Source organism: Scyliorhinus torazame, chromosome 4 (assembly GCF_047496885.1).
Source record: "Scyliorhinus torazame isolate Kashiwa2021f chromosome 4, sScyTor2.1, whole genome shotgun sequence".
NCBI lineage: Eukaryota > Metazoa > Chordata > Chondrichthyes > Carcharhiniformes > Scyliorhinidae > Scyliorhinus > Scyliorhinus torazame.
In genome coordinates, this window is record NC_092710.1 from 296,516,731 (window position 1) to 296,535,527 (window position 18,797).

Here is an 18,797-nt window from a genome sequence, read left to right on the forward strand (position 1 = left end):
CATACGTGAAACTTGTGATTAGTTCAACAGGTTGCAGCGGAGAAACAATAATCACAAGTTCTTTATTTAGAGCCTCTCGATTTAATTCTGACCTGAAGTCGGGCACGGTTTGATTTGATTTGATTCAACGTAGTAGGAGAAAAGTTAGTAATGTGCTCTGAGTGACGGTGGAGGGGGAAGGGTGCTGATCAGCATGTTTCTTTCTTTCTTTCTTTCTTCACCAAGTATTGGGAGTCCAGCTAGTTCTGACATTTGTTTCGTAGACTCATCCAGATAAGGCAGTCCTTCACACCACCCCTTGTTACTTGCAAAGGGGCCCTCTTGAAAAGAGGTTATTTGAATGGTTTCTTGAAGGAATTGGCAGTGGAGGGCATATTGAATTAGGAGACTTCTTAAAAACGAATCAGCAGAAACAAGTTTTTTTAAAATGCAGCAGGTTAATATGAAGCTCGACAGATGAACTTTAAGCGAACAAAATAAAGAAAGAAATGTTTCAAAATAGGTGAGAAGGGATTAAAGGATTAACTCAAAAGGTCAAGGCTATTCAGATGCTAATCTATTCATGGGGCAATGGGCTCCAAATAATTTTTTTGACTTGATTAATGGGACTGCAGCAGCTACTTAAATTGATTAATGGTTGATGGAATTTGATTAACAATTTTTCTTCAAGACTAGTAGTTTCAGACAAATTGAGCGGTATGTGTTCTAAGTGGTTCAGACTTCAAATTGCCTCAGAGCTCAAGAATTTGCACAGCAAATTGCAATGCTACCGGATCAGGAAATGCCATTCAGCCCGTTTGAGCTCATCCTTCCAGTACTCCAACTTGTCCAGCCTCGTATCTAACTGCATTTTCAATGCTTCCCCATCGCAGTCCACTCCCTCCCTCTATCCCTCCCTCCACTCAACCAAGTATTCAACACCAGCAGTTTGTCAACTGGATTTTTCCAAGTGTTGAATTCCAAAGAGCTGAGTCATTTTTGATGCTTCAAAAAAAATCAGATTATCCATTAATTTGAATTCAGCCATCGGAACAATGTGCAAATTTTGTCTGAAAAATGTAAATGATCTGATCATTTAAATCGAAAGTGGCTTTAAATTAAGGTTAGTTTTTTTTGAACATTTATGTTTGGTGACTTTTATATATCTCTGGTCCCACTGGCATGACTAGCTTGAAGTTTAGATGATACCTGGACTCAAATTTGTATTCCAGCCCAGAGAAAGCGTTATGTAAAGTTAGTTTGGATGCTTTGAATTCAGTTGGGTATAGGGGCCACAGCACCAAGCTTCCTCCAATTTACTACAAATTAACAGTCTTACTGGAAATGTAATGCATTACATGGTGATTTCGGGCTGTTTTTCAAAGGATGGTGTTGAGGTGCATTTTACAGTGAGAATATTGTGTATTCAAGATCGATTCCTGACAGCTGAGTACAAAATCTAGGCTGGAGTACCAGAGCAGTACTGAAGAAGTGCTGCTCTGTTGGAGGAGCTGTGAGACTTCCAAAACGAGCACTCTTGATCTTCGATATGGCAAGCGAACCCCAGGAGAGCGAGGGAATGCTTAAGGACACCCTCTCTCCTTGACAATGGACAACATCCCCACCGGCACATGGGAATCCCTGGCCCACGCCCATCGAAGTGGAGGAAGGAGCTGAACACCTTGGGTTTCAATCCCAAGAGCAAGCTGAAGCCAAGTCGACAGTGAAAAGAGCGCATGGCAACATGGGCACCCCACCCACCCGGGCACCTCACCCACCCATTCTGCCAACCACCCTCTGCTCCACCTGAGACAGAGACTGTAGGTCACGCATTGGGCTCCTCTGTCACCTGAGAACTCATTTTTAGTGTGGAAGCAAGCCATTCTCGACTCCGAGGGTCTGCCTAAGAAGAGGACGATTTGGATTCCATGAATCTCAGAAGTGTTCTCATGGTGCCGTAGTCACTCTATATTCTTGAATCAATGTAAATCATTTACAGATTATCTGGGTATCATCATTATTGCATTCTTGTTTATGGAACTTTGCAATGCGATTCCAGTGTTTTCCACATTGCAACTGTGATAACATTTCAAAAGTAGTTCTTGTTGCAAAGCACTTTGAGATTTCCTGAGGTTGTGAAAGGTCCTTTGCAAATGCAAGTATTTATTTCTTTGTCTGCATCTAGAAGTTCTGTACGTCAGTGGTTCTCAACCTTCATTAGTTGAAGGACCCTTGTTTTAAATGCATTAGTAAGAGTCTTAAGATAGTATTTGAGCTTTATAATACAGTTGAAAGTATGTCAAGGTGATCATTTCAATGATGCTGGTGAGTTCTCATATTGTTGACGGCCAGAATTGCCCTTTGAAGATGTTGGTACCACCCAAATTTGTTCCGACCTTGCCTGGAATTCCCATGTTTATATCCCCCCAATAAGGTTTCCACCCCATCATACGACTGTGACTTTTGTCAAAGTCAAATGACATTCAACGTTGGTTGGTGTCAAGAGGCAGCACGGTGGCACAGTGGTTAGCACTGCTGCCTCACAGCGTCAGGGACCTGGATTCAATTTCGACTTGGGTCACTGTGGAGTTTGTACTTTCTCCCCGTGTCTGCGTGGGTTTCCTCTGAATGTTCCCTCCCACAGTCCAAAGATGTGCAGGTTGGGTGGATTAGCCTTGAAAAATTGTCCCTTAGTGTCCAGGGATGTGCAGGTTAGGGTACGGGAATAGGGGGGGAAGTGGGTATGAATAAAGTGCTTATTTGAGGGGTCGGTGCAGCATCGATGGGCCGAATGGCCTCCTTCTGCACTGTAAGGATTCTATGATTTTATGAACGTGACTGTCACAACCATCACTCTTTGTTTTCTATCTTTCTGCAGTCTTTGACACTGTTAACCATACCATTTTCCTCCAATGCCTCTCCACCATCGCCCACCTGGGTGGGACTGGACTTGCATGCTTTCATTCATATTGATTTAATCAGTGTCAGAGAATCGCCTGTAATAGCTTCTCTTCCTGCTCCTATGTCATCACTTCTGGTGTCCCCCAAGGATACATACATGGGCAATCCTATTTCTCATCTACATCTGCCCCATGGCAACATCATCCAAAAATGTAGCGATAGTTTCCATATTTGTACCAATGAGGTACAGCTTTACTTTTTCATCAAGGAGCCCTAGCAAAACTGAAGTCATTGGAAATCGGGGAAAATTTTCCATTGGTTGATGTCATAGCTAGTACAAAGGAAGGTGGTTGTGGTTATTGGAGGTCAGTCATCTCAGCTTCAGGACATCACTGCAAGAGTTCCTCAGGATAATGTCCTAGGCCCAACCATTTTCAGCTGTTTGGTCAATGACTTTCCTTCCGTCTTCATGTCAGAAGTGGGATTGTTCGGGGAGGATTACACACGTCAGAAGTGGGAATGTTCGCGGAGGATTGCACAATGTTTAGCACCATTCGCGATTCCTCGGATACTGAAGCAATCCGTGTCCGTGTGCAGCAAGTACTGGACAATACTTGGGTGTGGGCTGATAGGTGACAAGTAACATTCACATCACACAAGTGCCTCCAGGCAATGACCATCTCCAACAAGAGAGAATGTAACTATCTCCCCTTGACATTCAGTGGCATTACCATCGCTGAATTGTACACTATCAACCTTCTGGAGATATCCATTGATCAGAAACTCAACTGGACCAGCCATATAAATACTGTGGTTACAAGGGCAGGTCAGAAGCTGTGAATTCTGTGGAGAATAACTCGCCTCCTGAAGCCTGTCCACCATCTACAAGGCACCAGTCAGGATTGTGAAAGAATACTCTCCACTCGCCTGGTTGGGTGCAGCTTCAATAACACTCCAGAAGTTTGACACCATCCACGACAGAGCGAAAACATTCACTTCCTCCACCACTGGCACACAGTGGCAGCAGTGTGTACTATCTACAAGCTGCACTGTGGCAAATAACCAAGGCTTCTTTGACAGCACCTTCCAAACCCACGGCCTCTACCACCTAGAAGGACAAGGGCAGCAGATGTATGGGAACACCATGACCTGCATGTTCCCCTCTAAGCCACTCGCCATCATGACTTGGAACTATATTGCTTTTCCTTCACTATCGCTGGGTCAAAACCTCCTTCCTAACAGCACTATGAGTGTTCCTATGTCACATGGACTACAGAGGTTCAGTGTGGTGGTACAGCTCATCACCAGCTTCTCAGGGGCAAATAGGGATGGACAATAAACCCTGGCCTAGCCAGCAACCACCACATCCCCTGAATACATAACAAAATCCTTCAACTCTCTTAACCAGTCCACTGTCTGTAGATTGTCAGACCGGTGGTCTGAAGTCCAGTCCTGGATGAACAGAAATTTCCAAATGGACTGAGTCCATTGTCTTTGGTCGCCAGCATAAACTCGCTAAACACCGCCTCTGCCTAAGTTCATCTGCTGCTGAACTTCTCATCCATGCCTTTGTTACCTCCAGATTTGACTGTTGCAACTCACTCCTGACTGGCATCTCGTGCTCTAATCTCCATAATAATAAGGTTATCTAGAAATCCACTGCTCATGTCTTGACGTACATTAAACCCTGTTTATTCATCGCCCCTATGCTTGCTGACCTACACTAAAAAGCTGGTTAAGTAATACGTTGATTTAATTAAAAAAATTCTCATCCTGTTCAAATCCGTCCATGGCCTTGCCCCTCTCTCCTGACACGCAACTCGTGTATTTGAGATCCATTAATTCTGACCTCTTGTGTATGCTTGATTCATTTTTTTCCAATTATGGGACAATTTAGCGTGGCCAATCCACCTACCCTGCACATCTTTTAGGTTGTGGGGGCACCCATGCAAACACGGGGAGAATGTGCAAACTCCACACGGACACTGACCCAGAGCCGGGATTGAACCTGGGACCTCGGCGCCGTGAGGCAGCAATGCTAACCACTGTGCCACCGTGCTGCCCTCTGCATCCCTGATTTTAATCAGTGGCCATGCCTTCAACTTTTCTGTAGGATATGGGGGGGGTGAAGGCGGGATTAGACAAGTTGGATGATCAGCCACAATCATAATGAACGGTGGAGCAGACTGAAGGGCCGAATAGCCTCCTTTTCTATGTTTCTAACTGTCTGGCCCTAAGCGCTGGAATGCCTTCCCTAAACAAAGTCCCTATCTCACTCTCATCCCTTCAGAACTCCTTAAAGCTACATCTTTGGAATAGCTCCTCATTTGGCTCGGTGTCATACTTTGTTTTATAATGCCCCTGTGTAACGTCTTGAGATATTTATTACATTAAATGTTAAATGCTTGGTAACAGAGGCATGGATGAGAGGAAATGCCACAAAAATACATGTTGTTTGAAGACTTTAAAAAATATATATTTTTATTAGAGTTTTTCCATTTTCACAAATAACATAAAAAACCCTCAAAACTGGTACAGTACAGCATTAATGCTTCTGCATACATGAATACACCAACACAGTTGGTTCAGCTTAATCATTACACTTGCTGCCCCTATTTATACGAGGAATACCAATGAACGGATAAGCTAGAGGATGGGGGAGAAAAAAATAAAACCATGAAAACAGGGTAAAGTGGTGCAGACCGAGGCAGCAGGGTGGCACAGTGGTTAGCACTGCTGCCTCACGGCACCGAGGTCCCAGGTTCGATCTCGGCTCTGAGTCACTTTGCACATTCTCCCCGTGTTTGCATGGGTTTCGCCCCCACAACCCAAAGATGTGCAGGCTAAGTGGATTGGCCATGCTAAATTGTCTCTTAATTGAAAAAAAATGAATCGGGTACTCTAAATTTATTTAAAGAAATAAAATAAAAATATTTTTTAAAAATGGTACAGGCCTTCATATGTAACGAGTTCAAGGCGGTGCTACATAACTTATGACAAATCTTGTAGGAGCAAGTCAGACATTACAGAATCTATATATTTAAGATGGAGGTCCCATAGTTTTCAGCGTTGAAGACTTTTAAATGAAGTCAAAACTTGTGATGATCAGCAGCAGATGTTGTAATAAGATGGCGTTTATAGACATCTGCTTGTATTGTTCTGAATATTCAGCATAGCAGGCTGCTTTGAATAACTTGTGGTCATCTTGAGATCGTCTCTATTCCGTTTCCGGAATACAGAACAGTCAGTCTATTGTTACCGAAGGTGCATTATAGTTGAAGGTTAAAGTAATCATTTTGACTTGTGTATTCCTTTAGGCTACATTCTGCCAGCATCAAACAGTGCTTCGCCTGATACAGGAGAAAGGGAGAAAAGCTCTGCCATTGCACCAAGTGTTGAGGGACCTTTGGAGCACTATGAATGGTTGATCAAACAAGGCAAACTAAACGATGATGTCCACCAGAGAAGAGTTACGCAAAGTTTACAGAAGCTTCATGAGGCACTTAAAGGATACAGTCCTGATCAGCAAAATTTCTTTTCAAAGGTGAGATCAGAATTTGAGATATCAGAAGTCCAGGGGTCAGCAGGTGAACATATTAGAGAGCCTTAAGGAGCTGTAAAGAAGCAATGCAGTTTACGTCTAATTATGATATGTAATATGCTTAGTTGTCAACTTTCGGTTTCCCTTTGTTTATGTTTTAAATCTTATCAAGATCTGTAAGAATTCACATAAATTTATTCTATCCCATCTCGTGCCTGTAATATAGTAATAAGTTACATTATTAAAATTTGGTTTTGTAATTACATAAATAATAAAATGATTGGATCCTCAAAATAACCTTTGAAGTTGTCAGCTATGTGGACTCTGCCTTCCAGATATAGAACAGGGATGCTATGCCAATTTCTGTGCTGTAAAACTCTTGACTATGATACTGAGAAATGAAATTGGTCTCAGAACCATTGCATTGGAGAGGGGAAAAGAATCAGCCAGATTACTCCTGATCACAAACAAGACGTCACTTTCATGAAAGTATAGGTGTGTCAAAAGTGAGATGGCTTATTCATCAACTTGTCCAGAACTCTGTCCTTCTCCCCTCCTGTGCCATTCTTCTTAAAATCATCCTATTCTCATTGGCCTACATTAGTTCCTAGTTCACCTCCTGCTTCGAGTTTGAAATTACTATCCTTGTGCTTCGATAACCTTGTGACTTCTCTCTCTTGCTCAATTCCTCCAGCCTGACATCTGCCAAACGTAGCCCTTTGAGCCTACTTTACTTTACCATTTGATAAGATAATGGCTGATCTAATTGTGGTCCCTACTTTCCTGCCTAATTCCTATACGCCTGGACTCCCTTGTTAGTCAAGAATCTATTTAACTCCGCCTTAAAAACGTTCAATGGCCCTGTCTCTGCCACTTCCTGGGGAAGAGAATTCAGCAGGCTAATGACCCTCGGAGAGAAAATAAACTCTCATCTTCATCTTAAATGGGAGGCCCCTTATTTTCAACTGTGTCCTCACACATGGGGAAACATCGTTTTGGTATCCATCCTGTCGAGTGCCCTCAGTATCTTGTACGTTTCAGTGTCCAATGCTCATTAGGAATCATATAGCCACTATGTATTTTTGTTAAAAATGCCTTAAATATACTTTTAATATGGATAAATATATTTCTGGTTAATATATTTGCTTAAAAAATGACAGGAAGCTAGGAAAAGGTGGTTTTGTAGTTCTGTTAAGTAAGGATGACAGTACTGCAGTGAAAGATGACCATTACTGGGTAATGCCCATGTGTGTGGGGTGGGGGGGCGTGGGAGTCCCATAAGCTCACTTAGAAATCGGAGCATCCTTTCAAAATGGCGGCCTAATCTCTCTCAGCTCCCCAGTGATGAAGAAAGTTCAAAGTGTGGGGAGTGAGACACTCCCCAGGGCCCAAAAGATTGACTAAGTGTCCTTGGATAGCAGTGGGGAACTCGCCGGCAGAGCCAGCGGAAACCCCCCCAGCAAAACCTGCCACAAACAACGTGTAGAAATCTTTCTGTTAGATTGCTCCCAAGAACTAGGGTCCACGGTTTAAGAATGAGGGGACTTCCTTTTAATACGGAGGTGAGACCTTTCTCTCTGAGGGTCATAAGTCTGTGGAATTATCTGCCCCAGAAAGCTGTGGAGGCTAGATCATTGAATTCATTCAAGGCTGGATTTGACAGATTTTTAATTGGCAATGGAGTCGAGAACTATGGGGGGCAGACAGGAAGTTGGAGTTGATGATATTATCGAATGGGTGGAGCAGGCATGAAGGGCTGAATGGTCCGATGTTCACTGATCAGTCACCAGGGAAGTAACTTCCAATGAAGGCTGTTCAAGATGCTGTATAAATGCATTGATGATGTCCCTTGCATTGTGCCCTGGTTTCCAAACTTAAGAACCTGTTATATGTTGTATTTAGTTTCTTGAATCAAATGTTAAGAATGACCACTTGGTGAGGTAATAAAATAGCACTGGTGCAAAGGGATTGTTGATGCCCAGTATGTAAGCTGCTGTCATTCGGAGAGGAGAGGGGGAAAGAAAAATTTAGAACAGTTGGTGCCATGGTACTGAGTATCTGAAGTGTAAACAGCACGTGCACATTCAAGTAGGCCGCCTTTCGGGCTTTTTAGCTCAACTGCAATATCAGCTAAATGTTTTCACCTAAAAGATGAGGAAAAAACCATGACAATTAAACGGAAGGCTTTTATAATCTCAATATGCAAATAGAAAATAGTTTCTTATAATGACAACATTGGTTGACTAGAAAATTAGGAGCTATTATACACAAATCCTACCATACAGTTTTATGCTATTTCCCAAAAAAATGTTCTAAACTTGTGTTAGGAATAACATGTTCTGAAGTAACAGTTTGGCACGAAAATTTTTAACTTGAACATAATGGGAGGTTCATAGTTACAAAAGTTCGCCCACTTGTAAAATAAATATTGATGTGTGTCTATTTAGCTGATTTGTTCACACTCTTGTTTCACAGCTGGCAACTTAAGTGCTCAAGTCCGAGAGTGAATACATGATAGTAGTTTAAAACACAATATTTATTGCAATTTTTTTTTCATTATTACAAAATAAGTCCATACTACCTATCAAATACATATATAGTACAGTACATGAATACCACCTTCAAAAATTAACAACTTGTCTAACCCCATCCCACCCACCTATAGTCAAACACAGACTAATAACCTCACTCCCCCACCCCCTCCCCAAACCAGCTGACAGTGACGAGCTCTCTGAAAGGAAATGAATGGCTGCCATCTCAAGTAGAACCCTTCTACCGACCCACTAACTGTACTTGACCTTCTTTAGGTACAGGAGCTCCATTCGATGTCCCAGCCAGGCTGAGACACTGGGCAGATTAGGACATCTCCACCCCAGCAGAACTCGCCTCTGGGCTACCAACAAGGCAAAAGCGATAACCTCCGCCTTCACCCCCCTCTGCAGCATCGGCGAGTCTGATATCCCGAAAATGGCCATCAGTGGGCAAGGCTCCAGCTTGATTGAACAATCCCTGACATGGTGTTAAAGGAGGAGACCAAAAGCTCACAAGTTTAGGACACGACCAAGAGCAGCAGGTGGCGCAGTGGTTAGCAGTGCTGCCTCACGGCACAAAGAGCTGGATTAGATCCCGGTTCATTGTCCGTGTTGTGTTTTCACATTCTCCCCGTGTCTGCGTGGGTCTCACCCCCACATCCCGAAAGATGTGCAGGCTTGGTGGATTGGCCCTGTTAAAATTGCCCCTTAATTGGGAAAAAAAGAATTGGGTACTCTAAATTAAAAAAGAATGTTTGGGACACGACCAGAACATGTGGGTCTGATTCGCCGCCCCCTGAGAATAATGTTTGCAGCTATTCTCCACTCCCGAGAAAAAAACACCCCTCCTCGTCTTGGTCAGATGCGCCCTGTGCACCATTTTAAACTGAAGCAAGCTGAGCCTAGCACAGGAGGAGATTGAGTTGAACCTGCGAAGAGCCTCACTCCACACCCCTTCCGCAAAAAACGGATACAACTCTCCTCCCACTTCCTCCTCCCCATATCCAACGTCGCCTGTTCTGCCGACAGGATCTGGCCATAAGTTTGTGCAGTTTTGGTCTCCTAGATTAAGTAAGGACATTCTTGCCATTGAGGATATCCAACAAAGGTTCACCAGACTAATTTGTGGGATGACAGGACTGACATGTGAAGAAAGACTGGATCGACTGGGCTTGTATTCACTGGAGTTCAGAAGATTGAGAGGGGAACTCATAGACACATATAAAATCCTGATGGGACTGGATAGACTCGATGCCGGGAAGAATGTTCACGATGTTGGGGATGTCAAGAGCTAGGGGTCACAGCCTAATAATAAGGGGTAAGCCATTCAGGACTGAGATGAGGAAGACCTTGTTCTCTCAGACAGTTGTGAACTTGTGGAATTCTCTGCTATACAAAGCTGTTGTGGCCAGTTCGGTGAATATATTCAAGAGGGAGCTGAATGTGGCCCTTGCGCCTAAAGGAATCAACGGGTATGGAAAGAAAGCGGGAGTGGGATACTGAATTTGCATAGTCAGTCATGATGATATTGAATGATGGTGCTCGAAGGGCCGAATGGCCTACTCCACCTATTTTCTATGTTTCTATAAATTTCCAAAATCTTTCCCTCAACAAATGCCATTGGTGAGGAGTCACTGAGGAGCATTCTGTGAAATCTCAGCTTGGTCACCATAACCGAGGAGGGGATTGCAGGGGACTTACAGCTCAACCGGAGGAAGAACAGTCAACAAATGTCAGTTCAGAAAGTGACATGGGACCAACCAAAGCAGCTAATTGGTGAATAAGTCCCGGTGAATATTTTCATATTATTAAAGCAATTCATTGTGTAATGCTAAGGTAGGGACTTAAAAAAAAAATAGAATAGTACTGTCCAATTATAATAGAAGTTTTTGGTAAGAAACAAGGTTCCTCGCTAACATAAATAAGGCCCCTAGCTAACGTAATTCTTTTAAAGGGAGTAACGGGAGGAACTAGCTTAATTGAGAGGGATGTCATGGCAGGAGAACTCAAGACATGTGATATGCTCCTTCTGCACAATGTGTGAAATGAGGGACACTGGATAACCATGTGTGCAGAAGATGTGTCCAAATGCAGCTTCTAACTAACCAGATTTCGGATGGGGAGCTGCGGGTGGACTCATTGTGGAGCATCCGTGATGCTGAGGAAGTCGAGGAAGTGCGTGTGATTTGTGTGTGTGTGTCAAACAAGAGGACAATAATAGTGGGAGATGTTAACTATCCCAATATCAACTGGGATTCAAATAAGCAAAGGGGAACTGAGGGAGAACAGTTAATGCAGTATGTCCAGTCATGGGGAATGAAGAAGGGCCCGTGGGTGAAGTGACAGTTGCCGAACATACCGGGAATAGTGATCACAGTTCCGTTGGATTCAGTATTACCCTGGAAAAGAACAAGATAAAGCAGGAATAAAAGTTTTGAACTGGGGAAAGTCAAATTTTGCAGGAATGTGAAGGGGCTTGACTGAGGGGGACTGGGAAGCACTAAAAAGCGAGATCATAAATGTACAAAGTAGACATGTCCACTCCAAAAATAAGAGTGGTACTGCCAATTCTAGACCCCCCTGGTTGTCTGGAGGAATACAGTGCAAGATCAAACAGAATAAGAAAGTGTACAAGAGGCACAAAGAACTAAGCACTGCAGCTAGCCTAGTCAAGTATAGGAAGTGCGGGGACAAAGTAAAAAAGGAAATGAGGAAATCCAAGAGAGGGCATGAAAAAAGATCAGTAAGTAAAGTTGAAGAAAATCCAACGATGTTTTACCAATATATTAATGGTAAAAGGTGACTTTGGTAAAAGGTGGGTTAAAGAAACAGTGGGACATATCGGAGATGAAGATGGGGGCTTGTGTATAATTACAGAGGCTGTGGGAAGGGTTTTACATTAATATTTTGTCTCTGTGTTTACAAGGGAAATGGATGATGCCAGTATGGTAGTCCAGGAGGAACACTGAGATATTGGATGGGATAATCATAAAGAGAGAGGACGTACAAAGAACAAAGAAAGTACAGCACAGGAACAGGCCCTTCGGCCCTCCAAGCCCGGGCCGACCATGCTGCCCGACTAAACTACAATCCTTTACACTTCCTGGGTCCGTACCCCTCTATTCCCATCCTATTCATGTATTTGTCAAGATGCCTCTTAAATGTCACTATCGTCCCTGCTTCCACATCCTCCTCCGGCAGCGAGTTCCAGGCACCCACTACCCTCCTACTTTCCTTATACTCCACACAGGCTTTGTCTGTTCCCAGCCTTTTAGCCCTGACAAATGCCTCCTTTTTCTTTTTGATGAGGCCTACAATATCTCTCGTTATCTAAAGTTCCTGAAAATTGCCGAATTTATCCTTTTTCCTCACAGGAACATGCCGGTCCTGAATTCCTTTCAACTGACACTTGAAAGCCTCCCACATGTCAGATGTTGATTTACCCTCAAACATCTGCCCCCAATCTAGGTTCTTCAGTTCCCGCCTAATATTGTTATAATTTGCCTTCCCCCAATTTAGCACATTCACCCTAGGACCACTCTTATCCTTGTCAAAGAACAAAGAACAAAGAAATGTACAGCACAGGAACAGGCCCTTCGGCCCTCCAAGCCCGTGCCGACCATACTGCCCGACTAAACTACAATCTTCTACACTTCCTGGGTCCGTATCCTTCTATTCCCATCCTATTCATATATTTGTCAAGATGCCCCTTAAATGTCCCTATCGTCCCTGCTTCCACTACCTCCTCCGGTAGCGAGTTCCAGGCACCCACTACCCTCTGCGTAAAAAACTTGCCTCGTACATCTACTCTAAACCTTGCCCCTCTCACCTTAAACCTATGCCCCCTAGTAATTGACCCCTCTACCCTGGGGAAAAGCCTCTGACTATCCACTCTGTCTATGCCCCTCATAATTTTGTATACCTCTATCAGGTCGCCCCTCAACCTCCTTCGTTCCAGTGAGAACAAACCGAGTTTATTCAACCGCTCCTCATAGCTAATGCCCTCCATACCAGGCAACATTCTGGTAAATCTCTTCTGCACCCTCTCTAAAGCCTCCACATCCTTCTGGTAGTGTGGCGACCAGAATTGAACACTATACTCCAAGTGTGGCCTAACTAAGGTTCTATACAGCTGCAACATGACTTGCCAATTCTTATACTCAATGCCCCGGCCAATGAAGGCAAGCATGCCTTATGCCTTCTTGACTACCTTCTCCACCTGTGTTGCCCCTTTCAATGACCTGTGGACCTGTACTCCTAGATCTCTTTGACTTTCAATACTCTTGAGGGTTCTACCATTCACTGTATATTCCCTAACTGCATTAGACCTTCCAAAATGCATTACCTCACATTTGTCCGGATTAAACTCCATCTGCCATCTCTCCGCCCAAGTCTCCAGACAATCTAAATCCTGCTGTATCCTCAGACAGTCCTCATCGCTATCCGCAATTCCACCAACCTTTGTGTCATCTGCAAACTTACTAATCAGACCAGTTACATTTTCCTCCAAATCATTTATATATACTACAAACAGCAAAGGTCCCAACACTGATCCCTGTGGAACACCACTGGTCACAGCCCTCCAATTAGAAAAGCATCCCTCCATTGCTACCCTCTGCCTTCTATGGCCTAGCCAGTTCTGTATCCACCTTGCCAGTTCACCCCTGATCCCGTGTGACTTCACCTTTTGTACTAGTCTACCATGAGGGACCTTGTCAAAGGCCTTACTGAAGTCCATATAGACAACATCTACTGCCCTACCTGCATCAATCATCTTAGTGACCTCCTCGAAAAACTCTATCAAGTTAGTGAGACACGACCTCCCCTTCACAAAACCGTGCTGCCTCTCACTAATACGTCCATTTGCTTCCAAATGGGAGTAGATCCTGTCTCGAAGAATTCTCTCCAGTAATTTCCCTACCACTGAAGTAAGGCTCACCGGCCTGTAGTTCCCGGGATTATCCTTGCTACCCTTCTTAAACAGAGGAACAACATTGGCTATTCTCCAGTCCTCCGGGACATTTCCTGAAGACAGCGAGGATCCAAAGATTTCTGTCAAGGCCACAGCAATTTCCTCTCCAGCCTCCTTCAGTATTCTGGGGTAGATCCCATCAGGCCCTGGGGACTTATCTACCTTAATATTTTTTAAGACACCCAACACCTCGTCTTTTTGGATCACAATGTGACCCAGGCTATCTACACCCCCTTCTCCAGACTCAACATCTACCAATTCCTTCTCTTTGGTGAATACTGATGCAAAGTATTCATTTAGTACCTCGCCCATTTCCTCTGGCTCCGCACATAGATTCCCTTGCCTATCCTTCAGTGGGCCAACCCTTTCCCTGGCTACCCTCTTGCTTTTTATGTACGTGTAAAAAGCCTTGGGATTTTCCTTAACCCTATTTGCCAATGACTTTTCATGACCCCTTCTCGCCCTCCTGACTCCTTGCTTAAGTTCCTTCCTACTTTCCTTATATGCCACACAGGCTTCTGTTCCCAGCCTTTTAGCCCTGACAAATGCCTCCTTTTTCTTTTTGACGAGGCCTACAATATCACTCGTCATCCAAGGTTCCCGAAAATTGCCGTATTTATCTTTCTTCCTCACAGGAACATGCCTGTCCTGTATTCCTTGTCCACCAGCACTTTAAAACTTACTGAATTGTGGTCACTGTTCCCGAAATGCTCCCCCACTGAAACTTCTACCACCTGGCCGGGCTCATTCCCCAATACCAGCTCCAGTACAGCCCCTTTCCTAGTTGGACTGTCTACATATTGTTTTAAGAAGCCCTCCTAGATGCTCCTTACAAACTCTGCCCCGTCTAAGCTCCTGGCACTAAGTGAATCCCAGTCAATATTGGGAAAGTTGAAGTCTCCCATCACAACAACCCTGTTGTTTTTACTCTTTTCCAAAATCTGTCTACCTATCTGCTCCTCTATCTCCCACTGGCTGTTGGGAGGCCTGCAGTAAACCCCCAACATTGTGACTGCACCCTTCTTATTCCTGATCTCTACCCATATCGCCTCACTGCCCTCTGAGGTGTCCTCCCGTAGTACAACTGTGATATTCTCCCTAACCAGTAGCGCAACTCCGCCACCCTGTTTACGTCCCCCTCTATCCCGCCTGAAACATCTAAATCCTGGAACATTTAGCTGCCAATCCTGCCCTTCCCTCAACCAGGTCTCTGTAATGGCAACAACATCATAGTTCCAAGTACTAATCCAAGCTCTAAGTTCATCTGCCTTACCCGTAATACTTCTTGCATTAAAACATATGCACTTCAGGCCACCAGACCCGCTGTGTTCAGCAACGTCTCCCTGTCTGCTCTGCCTCAGAGCCACACTGGCCCTATTGCCTAGTTCTCCCTCAATGCTCTCACCTTCTGACCTATTGCTCCCGTGCCCACCACCCTGCCATACTAGTTTAAACCCTCCCGTGTGACACTAGCAAACCTCACGGCCAGGATATTTATGCCTCTCCAGTTCAGATGCAACCCGTCCTTATATAGGTCACACCTGCCCCGGAAGAGCTCCCAGTGGTCCAGATAACGGAAACCCTCCCTCCTACACCAGCTGTTTAGCCATGTGTTTAGCTGCTCTATCTTCCTATTTCTAGCCTCACTGGCAAGTGGCACAGGGAGTAATCCCGAGATTACAACCCTAGAGATCCTGTCTTTTAACTTTCTGCCTAGCTCCCTGAACACCTGCTGCAGGACCTCATGCCCCTTCCTGCCTATGTCGTTAGTACAAGTAGTCGAAGGATTGAAATCCTTGAAAGTTGATAAGTCACCAGGGTCAGATTGATTGTTTCCGAGGCTACGGATGGAGGTCAGGAAGAAGACAGCAGATGCTCTGAGGTGATTTTCCAATTCTCACCAGATACAAGGGAGGTACCAGAGGACTGGGGAAATGCAAACTTAGTTCCATTGTTTAAAAAGGGATCGAAGGAAATGCCAAACAATTGTAGGGCAATTAGTCTTATGTGGTGGGAAAATTAGCAGAATCAATCCTGAGAGATCGGATTAACTGTCACGCGGAAAGGCATGGACTAGTCAGAGATAGTCAGCGTGGATTTTTAAAGGAAGGACTTGCCTCAGAAATTTGATTGAATTCTTTAAGATGGCTTAGTAACAGGAAACAAAGGGTAATGGTCGATGAATGCCCTTGTGAATGGAAAGTTGTTTAAGTGGTGTTCCACTGGGCTCGGTGTTGGGATACTTACTCTTTGTGTTATATATTAATGATTTGGACGTGAACGTGGTGAGCATGATTAGGAAATTTGCAGAAGATACAAAGATTGGCCAGGAGCTGAGAACCATAGAACCATAATTTTTTTTTTTAAATTAGTGTTTTAGGCGGGAACAGGAAGTCGACCCGCGGACGTCTGGGAAGACCCTCACCAATAAATTCTGGTGGAGAGGAAACAAAGGGTAATGGTCGATGAATGCCCTTGTGAATGGAAAGTTGTTTAAGTGGTGTTCCACTGGGCTCGGTGTTGGGATACTTACTCTTTGTGTTATATATTAATGATTTGGACGTGAACGTGGTGAGCATGATTAGGAAATTTGCAGAAGATACAAAGATTGGCCAGGAGCTGAGAACCATAGAACCATAAATTTTTTTTAAAAATTAGTGTTTTAGGCGGGAACAGGAAGTCGACCCGCGGACGTCTGGGAAGACCCTCACCAATAAATTCTGGTGGAGAGGAAACCCGAGACACTACACGTGTAGTGTCTCCCACCCGCCCTCCTCCTCTAACCTAATAATAAAACCCATTGGTCTGAGGTAAGTACCATATTTTATTATATTATTATTATTTTTTATAAAAAATTTAATTTAGTTGTTAGTCAGATCTTGGTAGAAAGTTAGAGGAATGGCAGGGAAGGGAGTGCAATGTTCCTCCTGCAGGATGTTTGAGGTGAGGGATGCAGTTAGTGTCCCTGCTGATTTTACCTGCAGGAAGTGCTGCCATCTCCAGCTCCTCCAAGACCGAGTTAGGGAACTGGAGCTGGAGTTGGAAGAACTTTGGATCATTCGGGAGGCAGAAGGGGTCATAGATAGCAGCTTCAGGGAATTAGTTACACCAAAGATTGGAGATAGGTGGGTAACTGTAAGAGGGACTGGGAAAAAGCAGTCAGTGCAGGGATCCCCTGCGGTCGTTCCCCTGAGAAACAAGTATACCGCTTTGGATACTTGTGGGGGGGGGGGACTTACCAGGGGTAAGCCAAGGGGTACGGGCCTCTGGCACGGAGTCTGTCCCTGTTGCTCAGAAAGGAAGGGGGGAGAGGAGCAGAGCATTCGTAATTGGGGACTCTATAGTCAGGGGCACAGATAGGAGATTTTGTGGGAGCGTGAGAGACTCACGTTTGGTATGTTGCCTCCCAGGTGCAAGGGTACGTGATGTCTCGGATCGTGTTTTCCGGGTCCTTAGGGGGGAGGGGGAGCAGCCCCAAGTCGTGGTCCACATTGGCACTAACGACATAGGTAGGAAAGGGGACAAGGATGTCAGGCAGGCTTTCAGGGAGCTAGGATGGAAGCTCAGAACTAGAACAAACAGAGTTGTTATCTCTGGGTTGTCGCCCGTGCCACGTGATAGTGAGATGAGGAATAGGGAGAGAGAGCATTTAAACACGTGGCTACAGGGATGGTGCAGGTGGGAGGGATTCAGATTTCTGGATAACTGGGGCTCTTTCTGGGGAAGGTGGGACCTCTACAGACAGGATGGTCTACATCTGAACCTGAGGGGCACAAATATCCTGGGGGGGAGATTTGTTAGTGCTCTTTGGGGGGGTTTAAACTAAGCAGCAGGGGCATGGGAACCTGGATTGTAGTTTTAGGGTAAGGGAGAATGAGAGTATAGTGGTCAGGAGCACAGATTTGACGTCGCAGGAGGGGTCCAGTGTTCAGATAGGTGGTTTGAAGTGTGTCTACTTCAATGCCAGGAGTATACGAAACAAGGTAGGGGTACTGGCAGCATGGGTTGGTACCTGGGACTTCGATGTTGTGGCCATTTCGGAGACATGGATAGAGCAGGGACAGGAATGTATGTTGCCGGTTCCGGGGTTTAGGTGTTTTAGTAAGCTCAGAGAAGGAGGCAAAAGAGGGGGAGGTGTGGCGCTGCTAGTCAAGAGCAGTATTACGGTGGCGGAGAGGATGCTAGATGGGGACTCTTCTTCCGAGGTAGTATGGGCTGAAGTTAGAAACAGGAAAGGAGAGGTCACCCTGTTGGGAGTTTTTTTATAGGCCTCCTAATAGTTCTAGGGATGTAGAGGAAAGGATGGCGAAGATGATTCTGGATAAGAGCGAAAGTAACAGGGTAGTTATTATGGGAGACTTGAACTTTCCAAATATTGACTGGAAAAGATATAGTTTGAGTACAATAGATGGGTCGTTTTTTTGTACAGTGTGTGCAGGAGGGTTTCCTGAAACAATATGTTGACAGGCCAACAAGAGGCGAGGCCACGTTGGATTTGGTTTTGGTTAATGAACCAGGCCAGGTGTTGGATTTGGAGGTAGGAGAGCACTTTGGGGACAGTGACCACAATTCGGTGACGTTTACGTTAATGATGGAAAGGGATAAGTATACACCGCAGGGCAAGAGTTATAGCTGGGGGAAGGGCAATTATGATGCCATTAGACGTGACTTGGGGGGGATAAGGTGGAGAAGTAGGCTGCAAGTGTTGGGCACACTGGATAAGTGGGGCTTGTTCAAGGATCAGCTACTGCGTGTTCTTGATAAGTATGTACCGGTCAGGCAGGGAGGAAGGCGTCGAGCGAGGGAACCGTGGTTTACCAAGGAAGTGGAATCTCTTGCTAAGAGGAAGAAGGAGGCCTATGTGAAGATGAGG

At 44.8% G+C, this 18,797-nt stretch overlaps 1 protein-coding gene across 3 annotated transcripts in view; it reads left to right on the forward strand.

Annotated features, from left to right (window-relative positions):
* Nucleotides 1–18,797, forward strand: part of afg1lb (AFG1 like ATPase b) — a 267,168-nt gene that overhangs the window by 29,495 nt on the left and 218,876 nt on the right. For all 3 annotated transcript variants that reach the window (XM_072499963.1, XM_072499964.1, XM_072499965.1), the window contains exon 2: nucleotides 6,198–6,424. In XM_072499963.1, coding sequence (XP_072356064.1) covers nucleotides 6,198–6,424 — 227 coding nt within the window. The remainder of the gene's footprint in view (nucleotides 1–6,197; nucleotides 6,425–18,797) is intronic.